The sequence below is a fragment of the Hylobates moloch genome, unplaced genomic scaffold (genome assembly GCF_009828535.3).
Source record: "Hylobates moloch isolate HMO894 unplaced genomic scaffold, HMol_V3 SCAFFOLD_33, whole genome shotgun sequence".
NCBI classification, from domain to species: domain Eukaryota; kingdom Metazoa; phylum Chordata; class Mammalia; order Primates; family Hylobatidae; genus Hylobates; species Hylobates moloch.
In genome coordinates, this window is record NW_026652308.1 from 2549807 (window position 1) to 2576189 (window position 26383).

The 26383-nt window shown below is 52.8% G+C and overlaps 1 protein-coding gene across 5 annotated transcripts; it reads right to left on the reverse strand.

Moving 5' to 3' along the window:
• Nucleotides 1–4182: 4182 nt before the first annotated feature.
• On the reverse strand, nt 4183–24899 carry LOC116463308 (alpha-mannosidase 2x-like). 5 transcript variants are annotated; one of them, XM_032146344.2, is made up of 24 exons: nt 24288–24899; nt 22456–22605; nt 21294–21551; nt 21079–21223; nt 20788–20959; nt 20304–20431; nt 19883–20056; nt 19305–19491; nt 17305–17482; nt 16512–16714; nt 16121–16303; nt 15843–15957; nt 15566–15633; nt 15254–15419; nt 14516–14752; nt 14133–14255; nt 13784–13898; nt 13369–13502; nt 13021–13162; nt 10535–10668; nt 10131–10205; nt 8392–8586; nt 8025–8135; nt 4183–7143 (listed from the first exon to the last, which is right to left on the reverse strand). In XM_032146344.2, exons 2-24 carry the CDS (start codon nt 22585–22587, stop codon nt 6991–6993), a joined length of 3528 nt encoding a protein of 1175 aa, XP_032002235.1. In that variant the 5' UTR covers nt 22588–22605; nt 24288–24899; the 3' UTR covers nt 4183–6990. The 5 variants fall into 5 exon arrangements, with proteins under 5 accessions (XP_032002235.1, XP_032002233.2, XP_032002232.2 ...); XM_032146342.2 differs by lacking the exon at nt 24288–24899 and adding an exon at nt 23839–24258 and having other exon boundaries at nt 21294–21530; XM_032146341.2 differs by lacking the exon at nt 24288–24899 and adding an exon at nt 23839–24258.
• Nucleotides 24900–26383: the final 1484 nt, after the last annotated feature.

Consider the following 26383-nt stretch of genomic DNA (forward strand, 5'->3'; position numbering starts at 1 on the left):
GCCTCGGCCTCCCAAAGTGCTGGGATTACAAGCGTGAGCCACCGCGCCCGGCCTCCTGCCTCTTTTTAAACCATAAAATAGTATTACATTTATAGCCAGTATTTATTTAGGTATACCCTCCCTCTCATTAGTTTATGCCCCTAGACAAATTCTCTTTTTGCTTAAGTACACCTGTTTTCTTCCACTAAAGTTTTGTACATTGCAAACTCTTGAGTCTTTGCGTGTCTGAAAATGTCTTCATTTCCCCCTTGCTCTTGAATGGTGTAGCTGATAGCAAATTCAAGGCTGAGTTTTCTCTAGGTTTGAATGGACTCCGGGTGTCTATTGTAGCTAACTAGATGTCTGCTATCACTGTGATTGTCCTTCCTTTGTAAGACTTTTCTATTTTTTTTGAACAGCATCTCCTATTTGCATTCATAAAAGTATTAATCCAAATTGCAAAAGTAGACTTTTACAGAGTCACAGGTCAGTAACAAAACAGGAAATGAAATGTTCCAGAGACTTTTTTTTTTTTTTTTTTTTTTTTTGAGATGGAGTCTCGCTCTGTCACCGAGGCTGGAGTACAGTGGTGCAATCTCGGCTCACTGCAACCTCCGCCTCCTGGGTTCAAGCGATTCTCATGCCACAGCCTCTCTAGTAGCTGGGATTACAGGTGCGTGCCACCACACCCGGCTAATTTTTGTATTTTTAGTAGAGACAGGGTTTCACCATGCTGGCCAGGCTGGTCTGGAACTCCTGACATCAAGTTATCCGCCCGCCTTGGCCTCCCAAAGTGCTGGGATTACAGGCGTGAACCACCGTGCCCAGCCTGGCCTTTTTTTTTTTAATGTACCTTTCTTGGAACTTAATGAGCTCTTTGATTCTGAGATCTCACATCTTTCTTCAGTTCTGAAAAATTCACCGTCTTTGTTTTCTCATCCCTGTATTCTCACTAGTCTTTTTTTCTAAAACTGCTATGAAACATTATGCCAAAGCTTCTCAGTCTATCCTCCATCTGTCTTAGCTTCTTTTTTATATTTCTTTTATCACTGTGGTGCATTCTGGGTGATTCCTCAGTTGTTTTCCAGACCTGCTAAATTTTTATGTCATCTGCCTCCAGTCTAGGGTTTATACCATACATAGAGTAAATTTCAATAATTGTATTTTTACATTTCCAGCATGTATAATTTGTAAAATCTTATTTGCTTATTTTCAGTCACTTTCTCATCTCAAGACTGAGTATCTTTAGCTCTTTGGTGATTGCACATATATATTTTTTAAAGTATTTTTTTAGATTGCTTGCACGTCATCCTGTTTTTGTTTGCAGCTTACATTTTTCCTGCCTGTGTACCTCTCAGAGTCTGGTTCTGGTCCCTTGACGTTCCTAGGTTACACTTGGTTACCTGTCCCATGTGGACTTTGAAGTCCCAGCACCTACCATCCTTAACTAGTCTCTACTTCTCTCAAGCTGTATAGCTTCAGCCTCTGCTAATGGCTGTATTATTCTCTCCATTCTTTGTCAAAGAAGATTTCCTTTGACGGTTTTTGCTTTTTTTTTTTTTTGAGATGGAGTCTTGCTCTGTTGCCCAGGCTGGAGTGCAATGGCAAGATCTCAGCTCACTGCAACCTTTGCCTCCCGGGTTCGAGTGATTCTCGTGCCTCAGCCTCCCAAGTAGCTGGGATTACAGGCACCCACCACCACACCCAGCTAATTTTTGTATTTTTTAGTAGAGGCAGGGTTTCGCCATGTTGGTCTGGCTGGTCTGGAACTCCTGACCTCAGGTGATCTGCCTGCCTCAGCCTCCCAAAGTGCTGGGCCGCGCCCGGCCTGTTTTTACATTTTTAATATTTATTTAGCAATCTCTGGCATTAGGAGTTGAGAGGGCAGAATTACAGGTGTGCTTGCGCCTCTAGTTGGAATGCAAGTCTCTAGGTATGTTAGTCTGTGCTGCTATGACAAAAATACCTGAGACTGGGTAATTTATAAAGAACAGAAATTCATTTTCTCACAGTTCTAGAAGCAGGAAGTCCAAGATGAAGGTGCTGGCAGGTTTAGTGTCTAGCGAGGGCTGCTTTTTGCTCCCAAGGTGGTTACTGCATCCTCACACGGTAAGAAAGGCAGGCTGTGTGAAGCCTCTTTCATTAGGGCCTTAATCCCATTCCCGAGGGAGAAGCGCTCATGACCTAATCACCTTCTAAAGGCCCCACCTCTTAATATGCTGCATTGGAGGTTAAGTTTCAGTATGAATTTGAGAGGGACACAAATATTCAAACTCGCAGGAGGCATGCTGACTGGGAAACCCCAGTCCTTCCTCCTCCACTGAGGGGCCTTCTCCAGGTCTCCACACTCAATGCTGTGTCTCAAATCTTCAACTCTGTCACATTCAGAATGCCAGAGAGTCCGCATCTCCCACCCCACTTTGGTTTCCTGTGCCCAGACTACCTAACTACATGGATTTTTAGTTCAGGTTTATTCTCAACTAGGGAGGTCCAACGTCAGGAGCCAAAATGAAGGGAGACTGCAGACCCAGTTGGTCCTGGGTACTGTTACCATCTGAATTGATTTCTCATTGACCCTAAGTAAAATTGAGGGTTGTTGCAAAGGATCCGCTCTCTGTCTTATTTCTTCTCACTATGAGAATGAGCATGACCCCTTGAAGTGTTTGTCCTTCACACACTTTTTTGTTAGGGAAGAACAAAGATTTTGTTCAGAGATCTCTACTGGGGATGGTAAGCCTCATTACCAGCATCCTAGACTGATTTTCCCCCTCCGTGAGTGCACAGATGCCCCAGTGACAGAGCAAGGTAAGCAAGTCAGGTTCAGGTCAAATTAAAGATGCTGCTCTCTCTGCACAAGTGTTCAAGGTTTTACGTTTTACCTACCCTGAGGCAAGCCATATGAGGACACCGTCTGGGCTGGCTCACCCTCCATGGGAGGACCAGCTCTTAAATGGTTCAACTGGAGCCTTTCTCTCTGTGGTTCCAACTGGCCATACAGCCCTTCCTTCTTCATGAAAGCTGGATGGTTCCAAGTAAATGTAGGAATAGAATCCAATCCATCTCCAGTGGTTGAAATGGCTTCTGTCATGTCCTGGTTCACTTTCATGGTAACCCTCAGAACTGTGAGGCTGGCTGGGCGCAGTGGCTCACGCCTGTAATCCCAGCACTTTGGGAGGCCGAGACAGGCAGATCACTTGAGGTCAGGAGTTCAAGACCAGTCTGGCCAACATGGTGAAAACCCATCTCTACTAAAAATACAAAAATTAGCCAGGCGTGGTGGTGCATGCCTATAGTCCCAGCTACTTGGGAGGCTGAGGCATGAGAATTGCTTGAACCCAGGAGGCAGAGGTTGCCGTGAGCCGAGATTGTGCCACTGCACTCCATCCTGGACAAGGCAAGACTTGTCTCGAAAAAAACAAACTGTGAGGCCTCAGTGCCACAGCTCTGTGGTAAAGGGCTGCTGCTTGCTTTAAAAGTTGGGCCATTTCCAAATTATGCGTGCACAAGAATCACCTGGGAGCTTGTTAAAAATGCAAATTCTTTGGCCTCTGCTCCCAGAGACCAGTTCAAAGGTTGCACCCAGGAATCTGCCTTTATCCCCCTGTGCACTGAAGTCAGCTTTTGTTTCTTGCTCCTATCTCCTATTACACAGCAGTCTCAGGGCAGCTGTGGCTCTGCCCTACACATCTGCACTGCAGCCTCCAGGCTGAAGGAGAAGCTCTAGTCAGACCAGAAACCTGTACTTTCAACAGCAGTTCTGGTGATTCTGAATCATACCTTGAGCCATGCTGCCTTAAGTCATTTTATGTTTTTTTGTTTTGTTTTGTTTTGTTTTTTTTTAAAGACAGAGTCTCACTCTGTCACCCAGGCTGGAGTGCAATGGAGCAATCTTGGCTCACAGCAACCTCTGCCTCCCAGGTTCAAGCGATTCTCCTGCCTCAGCCTACCGAGTAGCTGGGATTACAGGCGCACACCACCACGCCCGGCTAATTTTTGTATTTTTTTTTGGTAGAGATGGGGTTTTGCCGTGTTGTCCAGGCTGGTCTCCAACTCCTGAGCTCAGGTGATCCACCCACCTTGGCCTCCCAAGGTGCTGGGATTACAGTCATGAGCCACCACCGGACTGCCTTAAGTCATTTTAAAGGCTAGTAAATAGAATTAAGCATTCGTTTCTGTCAGACAAATAATTTCATTGCACATCGGAGGCCTCCAAAGATAGTATCCTTTATTCTGCTAATTTTCTAGGCGTTCACAGATTCCCCTCCTATTGTTTGATTACAAATTCTACTAGCAAATGACACCTGCCACAGTGGAACTGCTTAACATCCTTTACTAATAGGATTATAGCTCACATTTGTGGAGCTTTCGTATCTACCAGGCACCATGCTAAGCAGTTCACAATGATAATCCTATTTCTTCTGCTATGATATAAATGGGGTTCCACTGTGTGGCCTAATACGGGCAGCAATAACTCTGACGACCTGGAAGAACTCAGCCCTCTCACTCTTGTCTTTAGATGGCTGCTTGGCAGGCCCCAGTGACTTTCTCTAAGGACCCTGAAGCAAGCTTTTCTCCTAAAGTAATTGTACTCGTTGATTTTTTTATGTGCTGCAAATATTTTCTTCCATATCTGTCATTTGTGTTTTAATCTTGATGTTTTCCATCACACAGAGACTTTCGATATTTTTTGGTTGCAAAATCTGCTTATCTTTTCCCTTATTATATCTTTTAAGTCTCATGTTAAAGTTTAGAAAAGACCGTCCCACATCAGAGGTACAAAAATTTTTGAGTAATTTTGTAGTATATCTTCCCTCTGGAACTAATTTGTATGGACACTGTGAGGTAGAGATCTAACTTAGTGGTTTTTGTTTTTTTTTTTTTAGCTGTGTCACCCAGGCTGGAGTGCAGTGGCATGATCTAAGCTCACTGCAACCTCCGCCTCCCAGGTTCATGTGATTCTCCTGCCTCAGCCTCCTAAGTAGCTGGGATTACAGGCGCATGCCATCATGCCTGGCTAGTTTTTGTATTTTTAGTAGATACAGGGTTTCGCCATCTTGGCCAGGCTGGTCTCGAACTCCTGACCTTAAGTGATCCACCCGCCTTGGCCACCCAAAGTGCTGGGATTACAGGCGTGAGCCATCGCACCCGACCGAGATCTAGCTTTGATAGCTAGTTGTCTAAAAGTACTATTTATTAAATAATCCACCTTTTTCCCCACTTAAAACATCCCTCTTACCATATACTAAATTCCTGTAGCCCTGGGTCTGTTTCTGGACTCTCCCGTCTGTCTGAGCCCCTCCAGGTCACACTGAGTGAGGTAATGGTGGCGTGAGAATCCTCTGGGAATCTGGCAGGACGTGTGCCTTTTCCCCCTCAGCAGTCCACCCCCCAACTCATTATCATCGTTCAGAGTGGTCTTAGTGTTCTCACACATTCACTCTCCCAAATGCACTTTAGAACTGTCAATTCCAAAGTATTAATCTCATTGGAATTGCACTGAATTTATCAGCTGATTTGGGGAAAACCAGTATGTAGACAGGAACATGATGTGTATCATTGGGCTGACTTACAGAATACTCTTAACAGGTCTTCAGTTGATTCTTAGGTTTTACAGGTAGGCAGTTTTATTGTCTACAAATAATGACAATTATAATTCTTCCTTATTTTCCTCATCTGGCTTGTTGCAGGGGTTAGTAGTGCCGGGACACTGCTGAATAATAGCATGCCTTTGGTTAGTTTCTGACTTTAATGGGAATGCCTGTGGTGTCTGACTCTTTAGAAAGCCATAACTGTTGGTTTCTCAAACAGACCTTTATCTAGATTAGTGTGTTTCTTTCCAGACTTAATTTACTAAGAGTTTTAATAAGGGATGGATTTTAAATCTTACCAAATACCTTTTCAGCATCTATAGAGCTATCATAAATTTTTCCCTATTAATTGAAGCTGAAATGAAGGCTCCTGCACAGCCATACTGTCTCTTCATATACTCCACATGCCCCTAGTCCCCTGTGCCAGGAACTGAATACCTCTGCAGGATAGACTAAAGGTGGGGCTTCAAGGTCTGCCGGCTAGGTGTGGTGCTGAATGCCTTCTCAAGCTGCCCAAGCACATGGGGTCTTGGAGGCTTTCCTTTCCAGAGAAAGAAAGTAGGACCAATCCCCACTCCCTGCCATAATAAGAAAGAGCTCTTGGGGACAGCAGTGTACAGAGCATAGAAGCCAAAGAGGAGTCAGGAAGGGCGGAGGACCCCACGCCCCTGCCACCACCCCACAAATCAGTACATAGGCCAAGTACCCAGTTTGCCAGGGGTCTTGCTACCTGAAGTGACCTATGACCTCTGACCATGACAATCTCTAGCAAGTCCTTCCTGCCACTCTGCAGCCTCTTAGCCAATGCATGCAGGCCAGGCGGCACTTACAGCAAAGCCATCACAGAAAGCAGTGAGGCCTTCGGACTCCTAGGAGAAATAGTGATTCCTTCTACTGCTCCATCCCCACTGCTAACTCTGGGTCCCCATCCCTGTCCTCCCAGAATCACTCTGATCCTGCTCATCACACCAGGACATGGAGTCTCTACATAACCACAGGATTCCCCTAGAGCCGGCTGTTGCCACAGTGACCCTGATGCTGGGCTGTTACCCACTTAGCCTCCCTTACCTCTTCTGTCTGCTTCCACTTCTTCTATATCCCTGTTTGGAAAAAGGATGGGTGCCTGAGCCTGTGCCCAGCTGGGTGTCCGCTCACAACCCAAAGCAGAGCCTGGCACTGCCCACTCTGACCAAGGGCCTTCTCTCCCTGATCTCACTAGCGTCTGCCCTATTTACCCATCACTGGGTTTGTGGGTTGCCCCCAAAACACAGCAGCAGCAATAAACAGAAAATGAGGGCAGAGCCCAATGTGTCACAGTTCTGGGAGGCAGATCGGGATGGGATACCCGTGTGGCTTGTCCAATGATCTTCATGTTAAGAGGCAGTCTCTGTGAATGAACTTCCTCTTCAGGCCACAAGAAGCCCTAACCCAAGCGGAGGCGAAAGGTAGCGATCTCCATGGGCTCCAAATAGACGTCAGTGCTGTTGGACGGGGAGGCCAGAGGGTACAGTAATGTCAAGGAGGTTGGCTGAAGGAATACCACGTCCAGGCCATGGAAAAGGCTCCCCAGGGCTACCTGTGGAGAGAAGAGAAGGTGCAGGGTTGTGCTGGGTGCCAAGACACTAAAGAACGTGGCTGTTCATCTACAATTTGTTACCTCTTTAAGAATCTCAGCCAGGTGCAGTGGCTCACACCTGTAATCCCAGCACTTTGGGAGGCCAAGGTGGGTGGATCACCTGAGGTGAGGAGTTCGAGACCAGCCTGGCCAACATGGCAAAACCCCATCTCTACTAACAATATAAAAATTAGCTGGGCATGGGGGCAGGTGCCTGTAATCCCAGCTACTTGGGAGCTGAGGCAGGAGGATCGCTTGAACCAGGAGGCAGGGGTTGCAGTGAGCCGAGATCATGCCATTGCACTCCAGTTCCAGCTGGCCCCTCTCAGCAACACCACGCCTTCTTACACATGAGTGTGCATCCAGTCTCACGGGCTTGCTGAGATTTGCTCAACCCTAAAGCCTGCCTACAGATCTCCGGGTAAGAACCGTTTCACTGGGCTGTGAGCTCTGTCAGAACAGTGACCATGTCTTGGTTCACTTCTGAAACACTGGAGCCCAGCAGAGGACCTGGCACCTGGGGACATTTATCAGTGCTGGCTGCTAAGAGCTTTTACAAAGTAACAACGGGATGGGGTTCTGGTTTTCTATTTCCGGTCTTTTCCACTTTGCTTGATAGAGGTCCCTGCTCAGCGAACAAAAGTTCTCAAGCGATCTACCTTGTCTGAAACTCCCCCTGCCAGGCCTCCGGAGCTCTGAAAACATGTCTACAGCTTCCCCCCTTCTCTCCAGAAAGCCCTGGAGTGACACTTTCTTCTCCCAGCCTGTCACCGAATCTCAGCCCAGTCTTACCAAGCTCACGCCTGCCATTCCCAGGTGCTCTGTTTCCCCACCCTACTCACCTTGCCTTGGCTTGTGGTGCAGTTGAAGCCCAAGTTCTTGGCCTCCAGGCCGCAGTCAAAACCCTTGCGGTGTAAGATGAGTGCGGTCTCCGCCGAGGGCAGGGTGTCCTCCTGGATGACAGACAGTGCCCAGGGAAGTGGGCGCAGGGCTTTCAGAGATCGGAGATGTAGCAGCGCCTCTGCCCAGAGGCAGTGCTGGCACAGGGAGGCATGTGGGTAAGGAAAGGCCAGAACCTGGTCCTGGAGGTTTGGAGCCGAATACCTGCTAAGGGGTCTGGACCTCATCCTGGAGGCTAAGGAAGGAGCTGAGCAGGGAGGGACACCATCAGAACTCTGCTCTCAGCATGTTGCGCTGAGGGACACTCACCTCAGCCTGGAGCGTACGCAGGTTGAGCAGGTGGAAGTCACAGGGCAGTGAGGACGCCAGAGGACGAAATGAGCGCAGACCAGGGCCTGGGAGCTGTGTCCTGGCTACAGGCAGAGCGAGTGCCGGGGTGTTCAGGTACATGGAGGTCAGGTGGCTGAGAAGGGATGGGTAGCTGGTAGAGTGGCTATCTTGGACCTGCAAGGTTGACCCGAGATATTGGTGAGGGACCAAAGCCAGGCTGGGGGGAGAGGATGAGGCAGGATAAAAGCACACCCAGGTCAGTTCCTTTGGAAAGAGCTTTCCTGGTGCGCCTGGACTCAAGGGCATGCCTGGCTCCAGGCGAGGTTCTGCTAACCCTTCAAGTGTGGACATTTGCCATCTCACCTAACTCAGAGGGCTATTTCACTAAGCCGTTTCTTATCTACTTTTTAGTTCCTTGCTCACATAACACCATCATGAGCAACACACTCCCATCAGCCATGTCTCCCCTCACACATGGATCCACAGTGCAGGGAGGATGGCAGACAGGCAGACGCAGGCCTCACCATGGAGCATGGGCCTCCAATCCAGAGTGCTCTGGGTAATCCTGTGGCTTCACAGTGACTCCACATCCACAGTGCCAGCCTGGCTCTCAGGCCCAGCGCTGCAGGGGCTCTGCCAGCAGGGCTACTCCTTAGCACCTCACGTGGACGTCAGACTCACAGGCCTGGGCTGAATATTCTGGACTTCTGTCCCTGGCATCCCCCTTCTTCCAAGCACCCAGCATCTCTCACTTCCCTCTGCATTCCCAGGTAATGCTAAACTCTCTTCCGTCTCACCTGGGCAGTGTCCTCATAGCCACCGGCAACTTCTCCAGCCTCTGGCCTAGTTCAAGCAGCCAGCATGTCCTGCCTGAACAGCCTCCCACTGTCACCCTCCTCCAGTCTCCCTTCCCACAGATCCAACCTGCTCCATACTGTCAGCCTGACATGCTGAGAGCAGAGTTCTGACAGTGTCCCTCCTTGCTCAGCTCTTTCCTTAGCCTGGACCTTTCCTAGCCAGGATAAGGTCCAGATCCCTTAGCAGGCACTCAAGGTGCTCTGCCGTCTGCCCTGATCTCCCCCCAGCACTCTAGCCCAGCACCAGCCAAGAGGGCATTCTGCAAGGATGGAAATATCCGACACCGCATGGTCTAATACGGCAGCCACTTAGCCACTTGTGGCCACTGAGTACTTGAAGTGTGGTCAGTAGGAATAAGAAAGCAAGTTTTTTACTTGATTTAGTTGTAATTTAAATAGCCATATAGGGCTACTGGCCACCGTACTGGACAGCGTAGCTCCAGCGTAACTAAGGAACTCACTGCTGTTCCCCAGCCTGCTGTCTTTCCTGCCTCCTACCCTGTGCCCTGGTTCATATCTTCAAATCACACCCCCATTCATCAAAGCCACACCTGGGTGACACCTCCTTGACCTCGATCTCCTCAGCCCACATTATTACCTTGCTCCTCAGCATCAGTGAGACAAAGCCCTTTTCTACCTTGCATTTTCACACACATGGCTTCTCTGCCACCCCTACTCACGAGTAAACTCCTGGGAGAGTCAGCACTGTCTGCACTTATGTCCCTCTGGATCCTCACAGTAAAGCAGGTGCTCAATATCTATCTGACGCACGAGTGACTGAGCGGCGGGCTCTGTCACCTGGGCTCCGGCGCAGCTACACCTTGCTCGTACTAGTTCCCCACTCCCAGAGCCGACCCTTACCTCTCGGTTACCGCTCCTGCTGCTGTGAAAGATCAAGCCCCTAAACATGGCTGCCAGTTTGGAGAAAAAGTCAGGCTGGTGGGGCAAAGAAAGCCATGAGATGAGCGGGGTTGGAGCATAGGCTTAGAGAATGCTGGGACAGGGCAGAGGAGGGCAGCACAGAGGAAAGTGGGAGACGAACATGAGGGGCACAGGTGACAGAGCGCTGCTGGGAGAGGAAGGTGCCAGGCTGCGTGAGATGGGACACAAAACGCCAGACTGCCTCCCCCCGCCCCAGGAATTCAGCCCTACTCTCTCTCCCTTGCCCACCTCCAGCTACGCTCCTTGAGCCCTAGGCTGGACCCCCCGGCCACCCCCAGGGACTAGCCAGACCTGGCTCCCTGGGCGTCAGCCCCAGATGTTACCTCGCTGCCCACGGTTCGCTGCTCTAGCAGGAGGCGGAAACGGTTGCAGGTTCTCTTGTTGTCCTTGAGCCCTTGGCCTAGGCCCCGGTTGTCATCCTGCATCAGCCGCCGGTCCAAGATCACCTCCAGCTGGCCTGGGGAAGCAAACAGTGAGTGCTGGCCTGCCCCCACCCCCAAGCAGACACTGACCTTTCAAAGGAGAATCCCAGCCACAGGCCCTGACAGAAAAGCCCAGCTCAAGAGACGGAAGCTGAGTCACTCAGGAGAGGTCACGGGTTCCCACAGCTGGGAGGGAACCTGATGAGGGGCTGGTCCTGTGCCCTTATTTTGCAGATGAGGAAGCATGAGGCCCAGAAAGGGGCAGGCTGGCCCTGGCAGTTTACCCCCATGCTCTGGGACTCAGGAGTAGGGGCCCAGGCAGGAAACCGAATCAGGACGGGTTACATACAACAAAATAAACCAGAAACGAAAAACTTAGATCAACAGCCGTTGGTAGTGTTGCTGCATACCTCCGTAATCTGGGGCAGGTTTGCTCAGGTTGGGTAGGTTTTGTTGTGACTAAAACACAGGCTCTCCTGCCCTTGTTCTACACTGGACAGCCAGACAGCCCCAGCAGGTCAGACTCAAGCTCTGACTGCCTGTGTGTTAAAAGTAGGGCTCTGGAAAGGACAGCCAGATGGCAAGTCAGGCAGAGGCTCATATTAAGTGTCATCTGGGGTTGCCCTGGGAAAAAGATAGGGCAGGTGACCACCTTTGCTTTATTTTCTAGAGTATGCTTGGAGCAGGGGCTCGGTGCATGGCTGATGTGTTGGGGACAGAGGCCCCAGTGTGTGCAGGTGTTGGAGGTGGGTGCAGCTGTTCTTGTACAAGATCTCGAGGGAAACCACACCAGCTGCCCCCACAGTCCACTGGGACAGATGGCCGTGTTCTCTCTTTCACCTCTCCAGTCCTTACTGACTTGTGTAGTTGCTCGGTCTTTTAACCCAGAACAATCACAGAAAGATGTCTGAAAACCCTAAAATGGATCCCTTGTATAGAAGACAGTCATTTTTTCAAACACCATATCCCAGAGGGGTAGAGGAGAAAATCCAGTCAGGGATATTGGGCTGCAGTTAGGAGTCATGACACAGATGGACCAGGGGCTGCTCCTGGCAGAGAAAGGCATACTCCTCCCAGCAGGGAGTCAGGCCCCTGCACTTGCCAGCCATCGGGCCACGCCTAGCCTTGACTGGGTGCTCTCGGCTCAGCCCTTCACAAGGGCTCTTCCCAGAGACAGATCTCAAGGGCCTCAGATGCCACCAAGTGCAAACTGTTCATTTTGCCCTGAGGATATGGGGGCCACACAGAACTGCCAGCGCGACCAGCTGCCCGGGTCTGACTCCAGGCCAGTGCTCCCCATGCCCGTTTTGATTCTTAAGAACGTCAGTCTTGGCCGGGTGTGGTGGCTCACACCTATAATCCCAGCAGTTTGGGAGACTGAGGCAGGCAGACCACAAGATCAGGAGTTCCAGACCAGCCTGGCCAACATGGTGAAACCGCATCTCTACTAAAAATACAAAAATTAGCTGGGCATGGTGGCAGGCGCCTGTAATCCCAGCTACTCAGGAGGCTGAGGCAAGAGAATCGCTTCAAACTGGAAGGTGGAGGTTGCAGTCAGCGGAGATTGCGCCACTGCACTCCAGCCTGGGCGAAAGAGTGAAACTCCATCTCAAAACAAAAAACAAAAAAAAGAACGTCAGGCTTTTTTAATGATCACTAGTGGGAAAATAATATGTAATTTTCTCATTTCCTTAATATTTCATGACACTGAGTGTACTTTACAAGCTGTCCCTACTCTCATCCCCACCCAGAAGAGGGTTGCACACCTCAGCTGAGAATCACTGTTCAATACCCTGATGCTTCTTGCCTTTTTTTTCAGACTGGGTCTTGCTCTGTCACCAGGCTGTAGTGCAGTGGCACAATCTTGGCTTATTGCAGCCTCCAACTCCCGGGCTCAAGCAATTCTCCCATCTCAGTCTCCTGAGTAGCTGGGACTATAGGCACGTGCCACCAAATCCAGCTAATTTTTAAATTTTTTTGTAGAGCTTGGGTCTCGCTTTGTTGCCCAGGCTGGTCTCAAACTCCTGGCCTTCTGCCTTGGCCTCCCAACAGTGCTGGGATTACAGGAGTGAACCACTGTGCCTAGCTTTGCTTTTTGACATTTGTTTCTTTCTTTGGCCCCAAGGGTTGTAACCCTGACGGTTCTTCAAGGGATCCAGTAGGACACTTCACCCAGTTGCCTACACTGCTGCTGCCACCAGGGGACTGGGACAGCAGGTGCCTGCCTCCTGTGCCAAGAGCTCTGAATGGCTCGCCCCCTCTCCAAGCATGGAGGTGAGGCAGTCCAGAAAGAGGCAAGGGAGGCCACCAGAGCGGGGAGCCCTTGAGGGTGGGGACGGTCTTCTTTTTGTCTGATACCCTCTACAGAACTCCTGGGCCCTACTCACCATCTTTGAGGCTAGAGACACCCAGGGCCTGGGCAGTGTGCAGCGTGAGGCGCTTCTGTGCATCCTGGATATAGGCCATGACTGGCATGGGGTAGAAGTTGGCCTGGAGGGGGAGCTTCTTCAGATACCGTCGGGGCTGCACCTGTGGGGGCAAGGCCAGCAGATCAAGGGTACCCGGGCACCATGTGGGCCCAAGCGGTCCCCAGACTGAAGGAGTCCCTGATCACTCTCGCTTCTCATTCATCTTTCTCCATCAGGGCAGATCATCCCCCAGGGCCTGTGACAGGGGCAAAAGCAGAGTCCAAGTTCTACTCTGTGGGGTCTCCGAGACCCAGGCCCAGGAGTCACCTGAAAGCCATTGAGGTCTGTGAAGAAGATACCCTGGCTGTCGATGTCTGTATGGATGCGCAGGGCCAGCTCCTTGTTGACGTAGTCCCGGATGTCCACCAGGGATGATATGTCCAGAGACAGCCCCTCCACCCCTGGGCACAGGAACAAAGTGGGGGCATGGAGAAGTGTGAGGCTGAACCACAGCTAAGAGGCTGGGCTGGGGGATCAGAGCCAAGCTGGGGAGAGGCTCTGTCCAACCTCCCAAGAAATTCCCAGGGCATTTCTGGATGACTTTTTCTCCAAGAGAATGGAGCACCCCTGTCTCAAATGATACGGAACAGAGGTATGAACAGAGAAGCAGCAGAAGGAAGAATATGCCACAGTTGTGGAGCCCACACCTCCTTCCGGACCCTTCCTCATGCGCAAGGCTCACCTGGCAGATTGTAAAGCCGAACCGCCTGGTGAATGTGCTCGTAGTACGCAACCACCTCTGAGAAGAAAGGGCCTTCAGTGACACGCAGCACGGGGGGCTCCTTGGGGACGTAGGGCTAGGGAAAGAGCAGAGTGCTGTTGAAACTACAGCACAGAGGGCAAGGCAGGAAGGTGCCAGCCCAGGGCTGGGCAAGAGAGCACCTATTCCCAGATATCCCTGGGCTGAACAAGAAAGACAAGGCCCCTGGCAGGCAGCAATAAACCTGTGGGAAGGCCTGTGCCCCTCCTGCCCTCCCTGCTAGTGAGACCTCCCGGGGCCTGCCAGGTTGTTCAAGGCATCTTTAGGGTACCTTGGCCTCGCCATCGGGCAGGAAGAGGTAGGCTCCACTCTTGTCTTTGGACGTACGGGTGCCATAGACAAGGACCTGCATGTCCACCTGCTGCTCCTGCTCCTCATCCACCCTTCGGATGCTCTGCCAAAAAACACAGCCCTGACCCCTGGCCCCACACCAGCATGTCAGGCCTGCCTCCTGGGAGGACATGGACTAGCTTCCCCAAGGAGCCATGCCCTGCTTCCCCATGCTGTCAGGCTGGAGCTGAGATGGCCCAGGCCCGGGTCCACTGTGGGTGAGGTGCAGAATGCTCACAGGGCCGGGAGGCCGCTCTGCACATGCCACCACCACACACGCTCTACTCTAGTCCCTGGCCCTTCCCCACCACCCTGGCCTTTTACCTTGAGGAGCCCAGTAAGGCCTGAGAACCAGACCTGCATGTAGCGGTTGCTGAGGGCGAAGTCACTGGTGCCAGAGTCAATGACACGGAGAGGGAACGCTTCATGCCTGCTGACGGACAGCTGCCGGCCGTGCAGGTAGACGCGCACAGAGGAGGGCAGCGTGCGGTGCCCATCCAGGCCCAGCTGCAGCTGCAGCACGCCCAGGCCCAGGGCTGGCAGGCGGACAGGCACAGACACCTGTGGGCATAGGAGGGGTGAGGAAGTGGGGGCACGGCTTTCGCCACAGGGGTGCTGGGGCATTCGCTTACTAACAGAGGGCTTGAGCAAGTCCCTGCAACCGCTGGGGCCTCTGCCCCTCCCCCAAAGTGGAGGTGATATGATTTGCCCTTTCTTCCTCATCAGACTTTATGATTCTCAAGTGATATTTGAAAAAGTATGAAGTGGTAACCACACATTAAGCTTTCAATAAACATTGAATGACTGAATGACTGAATGATGGGGCATTATAACTGCTATTTTTACCATTACTATTACCATACCAACCTTCCCCTTCTTTTCAAGGACACACTCAAATCCCAAGAGTGCCTGTCCTCTGGACAACCCCCTCCCCAGGACGCCTGTCCTCAGCCTGGAGAGTAGCAGGGCCACAAGCAGGAGGGTGTGAGGTTGGCATCGCCGGGCGGGGAGGGGCCCACGATGGGCAGAGGGCCAGGCCCACCTGACGAGCCCGCACCTCACCTGGTAGACGTCAGGGACCGCCTCGGTGGCAGAGCTCCAGTGTGCGCTGATCTGCACAGCCAGGGGCTGCCCCTCCTCCGAAAGGACGCGCAGGCGGGGCGAGTTGACCAGCAGGGACACCATGCTGAATCGCTCCTGTTCCAGCGGGTTGAATAGCACCACAAACCTGTGCGTAGAAGGTGGGCTGACCCAGGAGGCCGCTGCTTCTGGCCAGGGCAAGCGCCCTGCACTGGTTCAGCACATGCCAGGGCAGAGGGGCCTGAGAGCCAGGGAATGGCTCTGCCTCTCTGCACCTGGCGTAGTCCAGGTTACCTGGGCGAGGAATCCAGTTGGATCACCGTGCGCTCTGGGAGGGCATCGTGACTTAAGCGAGTGTCATCCTGGAATTCAGTGGGCCGGAAGGGAAGAACCATTATGGGCTCAGCCTCCTCCCACCCCGCCTGTCCCAGGTGTGGACCAGCAGCTGCACTGGGCACAGAACTCATCTGGATGGGGAAGGAAAAAGAGGAGCAGCACCCCCATCCAGCAGCTCTTGGGATGGGACCTGCACACACCAGAGGGTCCCCATGCAGACCCAGGAGGGGCTCACCACTTGGAGGAAGGGCGCCTCAGGGTCAAAGTGGTAGGTCTCCTTGTCCCCCAGCACCAGATAGTGGGCTGCATGAATGATGACCTGTTTCAGGTTGACAAGGGAGCGCAGAAGCCTGTGGGTGGCGCAGGAGAGGGAAGGAGAGAAGATGACCATAGGCAAGCTGTCTGCCTTGTCAGCAGGACAAGCCCTAGGCCGGCCTACCCCCTGACCACCCAGTGTCCTTTCTTTGGGACAGTGAGCAGGGGAGCTGACAAGGAAAAAGAGAAGGCTCCCACCTGACCCCATAGTCCACCACCACAGCCTCCTTGGCCGTGCCAGTGATGGCATCGTGATGCTGGAAGAGCCCCAGCGTGCGCCGAGCTTCCGTCAGGAGGGTGAAGTCAGACAGTGGGTACCGGCCAGCCAGGCCAGAGCGGCGAGCGTGAGCTGCAGCCAGGCTGTACAGAACCTCTGCCCCCCTGCCCAGAGAGAGAAGTTAGCTGCCAGCCTACACCACTAGCCAGGGCCCACCCACACTCTGCCAGTCCAGCCTCCTTCCTTCCCACCCCTTCTCTACCTGCCCTGGCCTCTGGGTCTATCTATTCCCTTCTGAGCCGATCCAGCCCCTCCTTAAACCCCGAAGGCTGACTCTCCCCCTCCAGCCTGGAAGCGGGGACAGGGTCTCACCGCAGGTGGGCTTCCAGGACTCGGTCTAAGCTCTTGTAGAAGGGCCGGGAAGTATAATAGCCTGTCCAGTAATGATCCTCCCGGTCCGCATAGGAGAAGAAATCCCCGCTCAGCACAGGAAACCCTGGAGGCCGGGCCCCTGGCTCCACCCCTGTCCTCTTGTACAGAGCATCAAAATAGTCAGAAAGAGTGCCAAACTGGGCCTGTGGGAACCCCAAAAACCCACTCCCATCAGTTCTAGAGCCTCTTGGAAATTGTGGCCACAGTGCTGCAGCTGGGGGTGAGGCAGGGGCTCTGGCCTCAGAAGCAGGAACTGTACATCCTGCCATTCTAGACTTAACAGAAGTAGGGGAGCCTGGGAATTAATTCTGACATAAAAGGGGCACCTTCGGCTGGGCATGGTGGCTTACGCCTGTAATCCCAGCACTTTGGGAGGCCGAGGCGGGTGGATCACGAGGTCAGGAGATCGAGACCATCCTGGCTAACACAGTGAAACCCCATCTCTACTAAAACTACAAAAAATTAGCTGGGCGTGGTGGTGGGCACCTGTAGTCCCAGCTACTCGGGAGGCTGAGGCAGAAGAATGGCGTGAACCCGGGAGGTGGAGCTGGCAGTGAGCCGAGATCGCACCACTGAACTCCAGCCTGGGCAACAGAGCGAGACTCCATCTCAAAAAAAAAAAAAGGGGGGGGGGGGGCACCTTGCCCGAGTTGGGAACCCAGGGCACGGTCTCACAGGAAGGGATGGGCTGCAGCACTGTGAGGCCCCCTCCCCAGCCAAGTGCCCCTCACACCTGCACATGGAGGTTAGGCCTGCTGTTGAAGAAGTCAAAGAGCCGCTGGTAGTTGAAGAACTGGGCATCCCACTCCTGGGGCTTGTCATATCGGAAGTCATCTCCAAGAGGCACCAGGAGGACGTTGCTTCGGAAGAGCCGGGACTTCTTCCGGTATTGGTCCAGGAGCAGGGCTGCCCTGGGGCAGGAAAAAAACATGGGCCCAACATGAAGTCTCACCAGTAAAAGAGCACCACGCACAGCCATCCCGCCAGCAAGCCCCTAGAAGACATCCCATCCATCAAGGAGTGGTTCGGCGCAAACGAACACCTCCTGCACGTGAATCCCAGCCCCAGGGGAATCCAGTGTTCTCTGGGCAGTTCTGACAGCTGGCATGTTGTTTTTTAGGCTAGGCTGTTGAGATCTTTTGGGATCCTGGTTCTGACACTCCTGCCTCATTCTGCCCACCAGTTAGCGATGCAGCACCAAAGTTAAGGGTCTGGACCCCGGAGCCACATCACACCAGCTCCACAAGTACTACCTGAGTGACCGTGGGCAAGTAACCTCTCTGAGCCTCCATTTCTAGCAAAATAAGGATAACATCAGTAGATACCCATATAATGTTATGAGAATTAAAATGGATTGAATGGTCTGAGCGCAGTGGCTCACACCTGTAATCCCAGCACTTTGGGAGACCGGGGCAGGCAGATCACCTGAGGTCAGGAATTCAAGACCAGCCTGGCCAATATGGTGAAACCCTGTCTCTACTAAAAATACAAAAATTAGCCGGGTGCGGTGGCGCACACCTGTAATCCCAGCTATTCAGGAGGCTGAGGCAGGATAATCATTTGAACCCAGGAGACGGAGGTTGCGGTAAGCTGAAATCGCACCACCGCACTCTAGCCTGGGTGACAGACTCCATCTCAAAAAGAAAAAAAAAATTAAAATTAAATAAATAAAATAAAATCAATGAATGAATATTTGTTAAACACTTAGAATAGTGCCTGGTACATAATGGGAACTATATACAAACATTTATTTTCTTTTCATCCAAATTATTGGCAAAATCAGTAGAAAAACAGCCCTGTGGCACATCAGCAGAAGCCCCTTCCTACTTTAACTGGCATGTTATAAATATCACAGTCCAAAGAGTCAACTAATCTACTTAGCGGCGCTGGCCCAGCTTGTACTTTTCTACTTCGTTCTCATGAGAGGATTCCTCAAATACCACTTTCCACTAACTTATCAGTCTAGTAAGACTTTCAAAGGAGAAAACGGTTACCTTTCAGAGCCTGTTCTTATAAACCTAGGCCAGCATCACTGATCACAACTGCTGCTTTAAGAAAAGTCATGCCTTCATAGCCCTAGATTCTTGCCTGGAATCGGCATTTAGACTTCTGGAAACAAAAGACCACTTTATTTCCCTTTTGGTCACATGTTTCAACTCTTGGACATCAGGGAGAAATCAGAGCATTGCAACATAAAAACCAATCCAACTTGTTGTATTCTTAAGGTTCTGACTAAATTGTTGTTTGGATCAACTCTTACCTAACACTTTTCCCCCAGGCCTGATTTCAGCAAGAGTGATATCTTTAGGGGTCCTTAAATTCTCTCAAAAGGGACAGGTCTGTTTTCTCAGAGGCTGGAGGCTATCTCGTGGGACTGAATGTGGATCTGAACAGGATTCTCGTGGTTGACTTAAAGCCAAGTCAGAACCCTGGCACTAAATGAAGGCACATGAGCCTGAAGTTTGTAAGATACATCTAACCTGGGAATCATTCACCTCTAAGTTGTCAGCTGGCCCTGGCAGTTTGTTAGGGCATCAAAAAGTACTCATGTGAGAAAATGAAAGCATTCTGCGAAAGGTGGTTCCAGTTTTTCAGGAGACTTAGTAAGGAGCTGCTGCCGCAGACGCTGCGAGCCTCAACTCACCACCTGAGCCCACCCTCCACGTGGCACGGCCCAGACCAGAGCCAGGCCTCCTGATTCCTCTGTGAAGTGAAAGGGCTGGAAGCAGATACCTCTCTGCCACATTGGCCTCTGTGATGGCCCGGGGTGGCACCTTCCAAGGGCAGTTGATGCGCCCACCAGGCAGGCGTTTGAAATCAAATTGGCAGCAGATCTTGGGATCCGGGCCGCAGGTATGGGGGACGTCATAGCTGTAGAAGGGCATCATGTGACAGAAGATGTCTGTGCTGGAGTCCGAGTCTGCAGAGACACACCACGTGGTCACCAGCAGGCAGCCTCTGGACGTCAGGAGGGCAAGGATCTGCTCAGGCTAAAGGCAGCCCTGATAGACCGTGAGGCTGTAACTGGACCTAGGGCTGGAGAGAGTGTGTAGGCCAGGGAGAAAGACATGAGGGGCTCCTTCAGGGGACAGGCACACAGGGCACGCTGAAACCCTTGGGACAGCAGGCCCTGTAGAGGCCAGAGGTCAATGTGACCCTCCCCTAACCAGAGGGTGCGACCATTTCTGGCAGTCCACACCAGTGCCTGCAGGTCTGCTCTGAAGAACAGTGGGGGTCTTAGTTCTGATATCCCTGCTATTCCCCAGTGAAGACTATGCTGCAGTGACCCCCTCTACCCTACCTGGCCTTACCCCATGTCTGCCTCCACATGAACTCTAGGCTGTGGGTGGCAGCAAAGTGCTTCTTGATGGCATAGTGCACTCTCTGAATCAGCATGCTGGTGAGGTTGGCACGGCGCAGCAGGTAAGGCATGGTGGAGCTGTATCCAAAGGGATCCACTGCCCAGCCAGAGCGGGGCGTTGCACCTGGGTAGGGCATGGAAGCCAGAGAGGCCCTGAATACACCTCAGGGGCTGGCCTCTCGGCCTCCCAGGTGCTGGAACCCCAGCTCTTGTCCTGGTAGTGAGTGGACAGATGACATCACACCAGGCCCACATGGTGGGATCTGCGTAGAAAGGAACCACCCCGTCGATCCCTGTGCCTCACAGCCCCCTGCCATATCGCTGTGGGCCCAGCCCGGGGGGCAGACCCCCATGCCTGGGCCTGGACTTACCAAGATTTCTCTCCAGCCACTGGTGTCCTTCAATGAGCTGGTCAATCAATGCAAAGTAGTGGGAATTGGCCTCATCCGGCATCACCCAGCCTCCTGTCGCAATCTCCAGCTGCCCGTTTCCCACCAGCCTATAGTTAAGGACTCACACTCAGGATGGAGCAGGACACTTTGCCCAGTCCTGCCAACCAGAAAATGTCCAGGGCCTGTGTGCACTGGCCTCACTGAACCAGTTCTCCAAATCCCAGGACCAAGAGAACACACACTTTCCCTCCTTTTCTTGCAGCCAACCTCCAGGTTATCCTGGCCCCGTTTATCTCGGAACCTCTACCTGTTTTTGCCTTCCCTCCCTCCGCCATCACTCAACTCTTCCACAGCTCTCTGGGCCTCTCCCTGCCACCCTGGCACCCACAGCTTAAGGTAAGACCCGTCCACCCAGCCTGGGGCTCAGATGATGCCCTCCCATGCCTCCCCGCCTGGTACTGGCCTTCGGACTGCCGCTCTCTTTTGGGCATTGATGTTGTCCCACCACTTGGCGAAGAAGGAGACCTCTGCCCAGAGGAAGCGCCGCCGGGGGTCCTCCTGCAGCTTAGACACCATGCTATTGAGGATGTGTTGGGTCTGCTCTGTGTAGTACTTGTCAAAGGTCTTGATCCAGCCTAGAGCCAATGTAGGGTCCCCTGAGGATGCCACCATCTTCCTCGACGTCCCTCCCTTGTATTGGCCATCAGAAATCCCACTCCACACTCCAGCTCCCAGGAGTCTGCAGGGCCCTCACCTGGGTCATTGTGAGAGTGGGGCACCACAAACACCTGCAGGTCTTCAGCATCCCAGTCGTGCGGGTCGTAGGAGATGTCGAAGCCTTGCCTCCACACACCACCATCCACATTGTCAAACGGCAACTCCTCCGACACAGTGAGCATCTGCCAGGTGAATTGCAGCTCAGTACCCCACTCATGGCCGCTGTACATCCCTGCCAGCTCTGACTCTTACCTGCAGCTCTGGCTTCTGACCCCGGCCCCCCAAAGCAAACTGGCAGTCCTGGGGGGAGATGGAGAAGAAGCTGGGCCGGGGCTCTGGTGGCACCACCCAGGAGCCATTGACCGTGTAGTAGGGCAGCATGGCGGGTGGGCCCTCTGCGTTTGCTGTCAGCTCCAGCACGGAGTCCTTGATATGGCTGATAATCTCATGGTTCTCCTCCAAAAGCTGCTCCAGCTGCTCAATGCGGTTCTGCAGCACAGAAATTTGGCTCTGCCAAAAACCAAAAAGCAATCACACGCAGCTCCTTATGCCACAGGGAGGGTCTCTGCTTGGGGTCTACCAGCTGAGGCCTGACTACAGTTCTTCCCTCATCAGTCAACGCCAGACCATGAGCCTACAGGGATAGATGACACCGTTCAGATAAAGGGAGCTGTGCACATCACCACTGAGGACTACACTCCACTTGCGTTGGGAGAACCATCACTCTCTAGCTCAGGGATGGCAAAGATTTCCTTTCACCTCCCTATTCTCAACAATCGGCGTTGCCTACGCTGAGAAGGATTTCAACAGGGCTTAATGGCAAAGAATGCTGCAATCAATTAGCAATGTCTGCCAAGAATTCAGGAGGGGCTGGGCATGGTGGCCCACACCTGTAATCCCAGCACTTTGGGAGGCTGAGGCGGGTGGATCAGCTAAGGTCAGGAGTTCAAGACCAGCCTGGCCAACATGGCAAAACCTCGTCTCTACTAAAAATACAAAAATTAGTCGGGCATGGTGGAAGGCTCCTGTAGTCCCAGCTACTCGGGAGGCTGAGGCAGAAGAATCGCTTGAACCTGGGAGGCGGAGGTTGCAGTGAGCCAAGATTGCGCCACTGCACTCAAGGCTGGGCAACGGAGCAAGACTCTGTCTCAAAAAAAAAAAAAAAAGAAAGAAAGAAAGAAAGAAAGAAAAGAAAAGAATTCAGGAGAACAGAGTGACAATACTCTGCCATTTTTTTCTTCCTTCCTTCTTTTCGCCATCACTGTTTTTAGCTCAGGGTTTCTACAAAACCTGACTATTGGGAAGGAAGGCCCCTGTCCTGTACTGACATTACCCTCCAGTGGGGGGTGGGAGGCGCATACCCTGAGCCCAGGTGACTTGTATACAAAGAAATCAGCAACCAGGCACGACTCACCCGGGGGAAGTTCCCACCATTCTGGTGTCGGGTGGGATCGTGTTGCACTCGGTCCAGCATGAGGTAGAGTGAGAAGACTGCCACACAGAAGATGGCAGCCCCACACACTGTCACCTGCTTTTTCAGCTTCATACTGGCCTCCACACACACCTGGCAGGAAGGACACCATCTGTAGCTCCAGCATGCAAAATGCCCGTGGCAGTCTTTCCACCAAATGCCCCAGTGAGTTCCTGAGGGCTGTTCCAAAGGAACACCCATTTGCCTGGCTCCAAGTAGCACAAGTAGCACATCTGGGGCTGGCCCACCTGGTCCTGGTAGCAGCTCTGCCCCTAGCGTGGAGAGGACGCTCTCCTTTGGCTGGTGCTATGAAAAACGGGCCCAGGATAAGAGTCCCAGCTCTGACTGGAGTGCACCACACAAGCTCCTGATTACACAGCTTTCCTGCCTAGATAGGAGGTGCCTGTTCAGGCTCCTCGGCCATGTGCTTCTAGTTTCAGGTGAATAAGCTAGTCTCTATTTTGTTTGATTTAAAAGTTTAGCCAGAACCCAAAGAGACTGATAGGAAAGCCTTTCTCGGTGCCCTTTCAGGTCAAACTGGCACTCACCAGAAACAGTGCCTGGCATAAATCCTTTCTCAGAAACACAGAATGAGTTTCTTTCTAATAAAGAAGAAAGATGCTTGTGTTTCTAGCATAAAGCAAGCCCTATGTGTTCTCCCTGTTTGTCTACTGTTTCCTGCAGTGAGAAATTTCCAGCCGCGGTTTGCAGAGCACTTAGGGGACCCCTAGGAAGCCTGCAGTGATGCCGAAGGCCCCCTGGGAAGGGAGAGACGGGGCCCAGTGCTCAGCTGCGAGGCAACTTCAGAGGACCCGTGCCCCCCGCCGCCACCGCCCTCGGGCCACCGCTTGCCTGCTCAGCAGGAGGGAGGACGCTAACTGCAGAGCCGAGCGTGGGCGGGACCGCGCTCCGGAGTCTGCTCCGCGGGCCCTGGGGCCGAGGAGCTTCGTCGCCTCTGCGTTGTGCCCTACTTAGCGCGATCTGATTCTGCTCGGGAGCCTCCGGGCAATATTTTCAGCCCTTAGAGACTGGGTCCAGGCCAGTGTGGGTGGAGCTGGGCTAAGAGTCGGATCACAGAGGGCAGGCACCCGCCGCCGGGTCTCTGGCCGCCCGCCCGGCTCCCTCCCGACCCCCTCCCGGCCCGCTCCGACTTCGTCGGCCCCGGGGACCGCAGAGACAGGCGCCAGGTCCGGGCCTCAGGCAGCCTCCAGCCCCTTCCTGGCCCCTCTGACGCCGCAGCGCCGCTCGCGCTCCCGCCGCCCGAGCCCGAGCCCGGCCTCTGTCGGGGCAGCCGGAGCCCTCCCGCGCGCGCACCCGGCCCGTTACCGTCAGCGCCTGGCCTCCGCGCCGCTCCGGGCCCAGTCGGCCAAGCTGCCGGCTCTCACGCGCCCGGGGGCGGCGGCCCGCGCGCAGGCAGCGACGCAGACGAAGGCGGGCGCCCGCCCACCCGTAGCCCCCTGCTCCGCGCGCCGCAGCCGCGCTCCCGCTGGGCCCCGGGCCGCCGGCGTGCTCCGCTGCGCCCGCCCCGCGCGAGTCCGCCAGCCTCTGAGGCCGCCGGGCCCAGCAGCGTGCGGGGCGGGGACAGCCGCGCCGCCCGCCACGGCCTGCGTGTGCCCAGCAGAGCTGACAGGAGCTCTGGCCGCCGCGGTCCCAGCCGGACGCCTCCCGGGCCCCGCTCCGCTGGGCTGCAGTGCGCAGCCGCACCAGCCCGGGCCGGGCCTGTCTAGCTCGGAACCTCAGGAGGGACGCGCGACTGAATTTTTTCGGAATCCTACTTGAGTAAGCGCATAATCGGGCAGTGGTCGAAACGCCCTCCTCCGTCTCGGCAGCCGCGTAGCCGGGTGCGTTCTCCGCGGCCTCACCCGGCTCCGGCCCAGGTAGCCTTAGGTTTCTGTCGGTGCGCCTCTCGGCAAAGGGGTGCTGCCTCCTGTTGGTACAGCGCATTCCTCGAGTCCCTTTCCTTTCCGTGCCTGCTCTATGTTTCCTGCCAGCGAGTGAACAAGACACAGACTTTTCTTGGTTGTTTCCCTTTTACTGGGCATCTAGGTTGTTTACAGTTTTTCAGTGTAATCCATACTGCAATGAACATCTCCATGAATTCCACGTTTTTGTTCTTTTTAAGTTATATGTAACTTCTGATCTGAATGTGACCCCCCAAATTCGTGTTGAAATCCTAATCCCTCAAGGTGATGATGGTATTAGGAGATGGGCCTTTGGGGGTGAACAGAGTTTGAAGGGAGCGCTCTCATGAATGGGATTAGTGCAGGTATCAAACGACCCCGAGATTCGGCCCCTTCAACCACGTGAGAACACAGCTAGAAGGCACTGTCTGTGCATCACAGGCAGGCCCTCACCCGACACTGAATCCGCTTGTGTCTTATCATGGACTTCCCAGCCTCCAGAACTGTGAGAAAATAAATTTCTGTTGTTGATAAACTACCTACTTTATGGTATTTTGTCCTAACAGCTCAAACAGATTCAGACGTTATTTTATGATGAATTTGCAACAGTGAAATTACCCGGGCAAAAGATAAGGACAGAGATGACTGATGACACTATCGCTCCCCCAAAAGACTGTACCAGTTTACACCATCAATAACAAACTGTTGGATATTGCTTAAACAATGTTTTAGTTGATTAATGAGACATATAATGCCATCTCATTTTTAAAAATTTTCCTTTAAGTTCTGGGATACATGTGCAGAACATGCAGGTTACATAGGTATACACGTGCCATGGTGGTTTGCTGCACCCATCAACCCATCATCTAGGTTTTAAGCCCCACATACAATAGGTGCTCTCCCTCACCTTGCCCCCAACCCCCGACAGGCCCCGGTGTGTGATGTTCCCCTCTCTGTGTCCATGTGTTTTCATTGTTAACTCCCACTTATTAGTGAGAACATGCGGTGTTTGGTTTTCTGTTCCTGTGTTAATTTGCTGAGAATGATCAATGCTATCTCTTATTTAACGACCATTTCTTTTTTTTGAGACAATATCTCACTGTTTCCCAGGCTGGAGTGCAGTGGCACCATCTCAGCTCACTGCATCCTTGACCTGCCGGACTCAAGCCATCCTCCCACTTCAGCCTCTTGAGTAGCTGAGCGTTACAGGCATGTGCCACTACACCCAGCTAATTTTTTGATTTTTAAATAATTTTATTTTTATTTTTTGAGACGGAGTTTCGTTCTTGTTGCCCAGGCTGGAGTGCAATGGCGCCATCTTGGCTCACTGCAACCTCCGCCTCCCAGGTTCAAGCGATTCTCCTGCCTCAGCCTCCCAAATAGCTGGGACTATAGGCACGTGCCACCATACCTGGCTAATTTTGTGTTTTTAGTAGAGATGGGGTTTTACCATGTTGTCCAGGCTGGTCTCGAACTCCTGACCTCAGGTGATCCACCCGCCTCAGCCTCCCAAAGTGCTGGGACTACAGGCGCGAGTCACTGTGCCCGGCCCTAATTTTTTGATTTTTTGTAGGGGGGGCTCTCACTGTGTTGCCCAGGCTCGTCTCCAACTCCTGGGCTCAAGCAATCCTCCCACTTTGGCCTTCCAAATTTCCAGGATTATAGATATAAGCCACAGTGCCCAGTTTTTGTTTTTTTTTTTTGTTTTTTTTTTGACAAGCTCTTGCCTGTCACCCAGGCTGGAGTGCAGTGGTGTGATCATGGTTCACTGCAGCCTTGAACTCCTGGCCTTGATCCTCCTGCCTCAGCTTCCCAAAGTGCTGTGATTACAGGGATGAGCCACTGCACTCGACTGCCACTTCTTTTATCACCATCAGGAACAGCTTTCCAGGTTTGTTTACTCACCAGAATGCCTGCTATTAGGGTGTTAGACCTAGACTGGGCTCATCATCCTCTTTGTCTTTTCATAT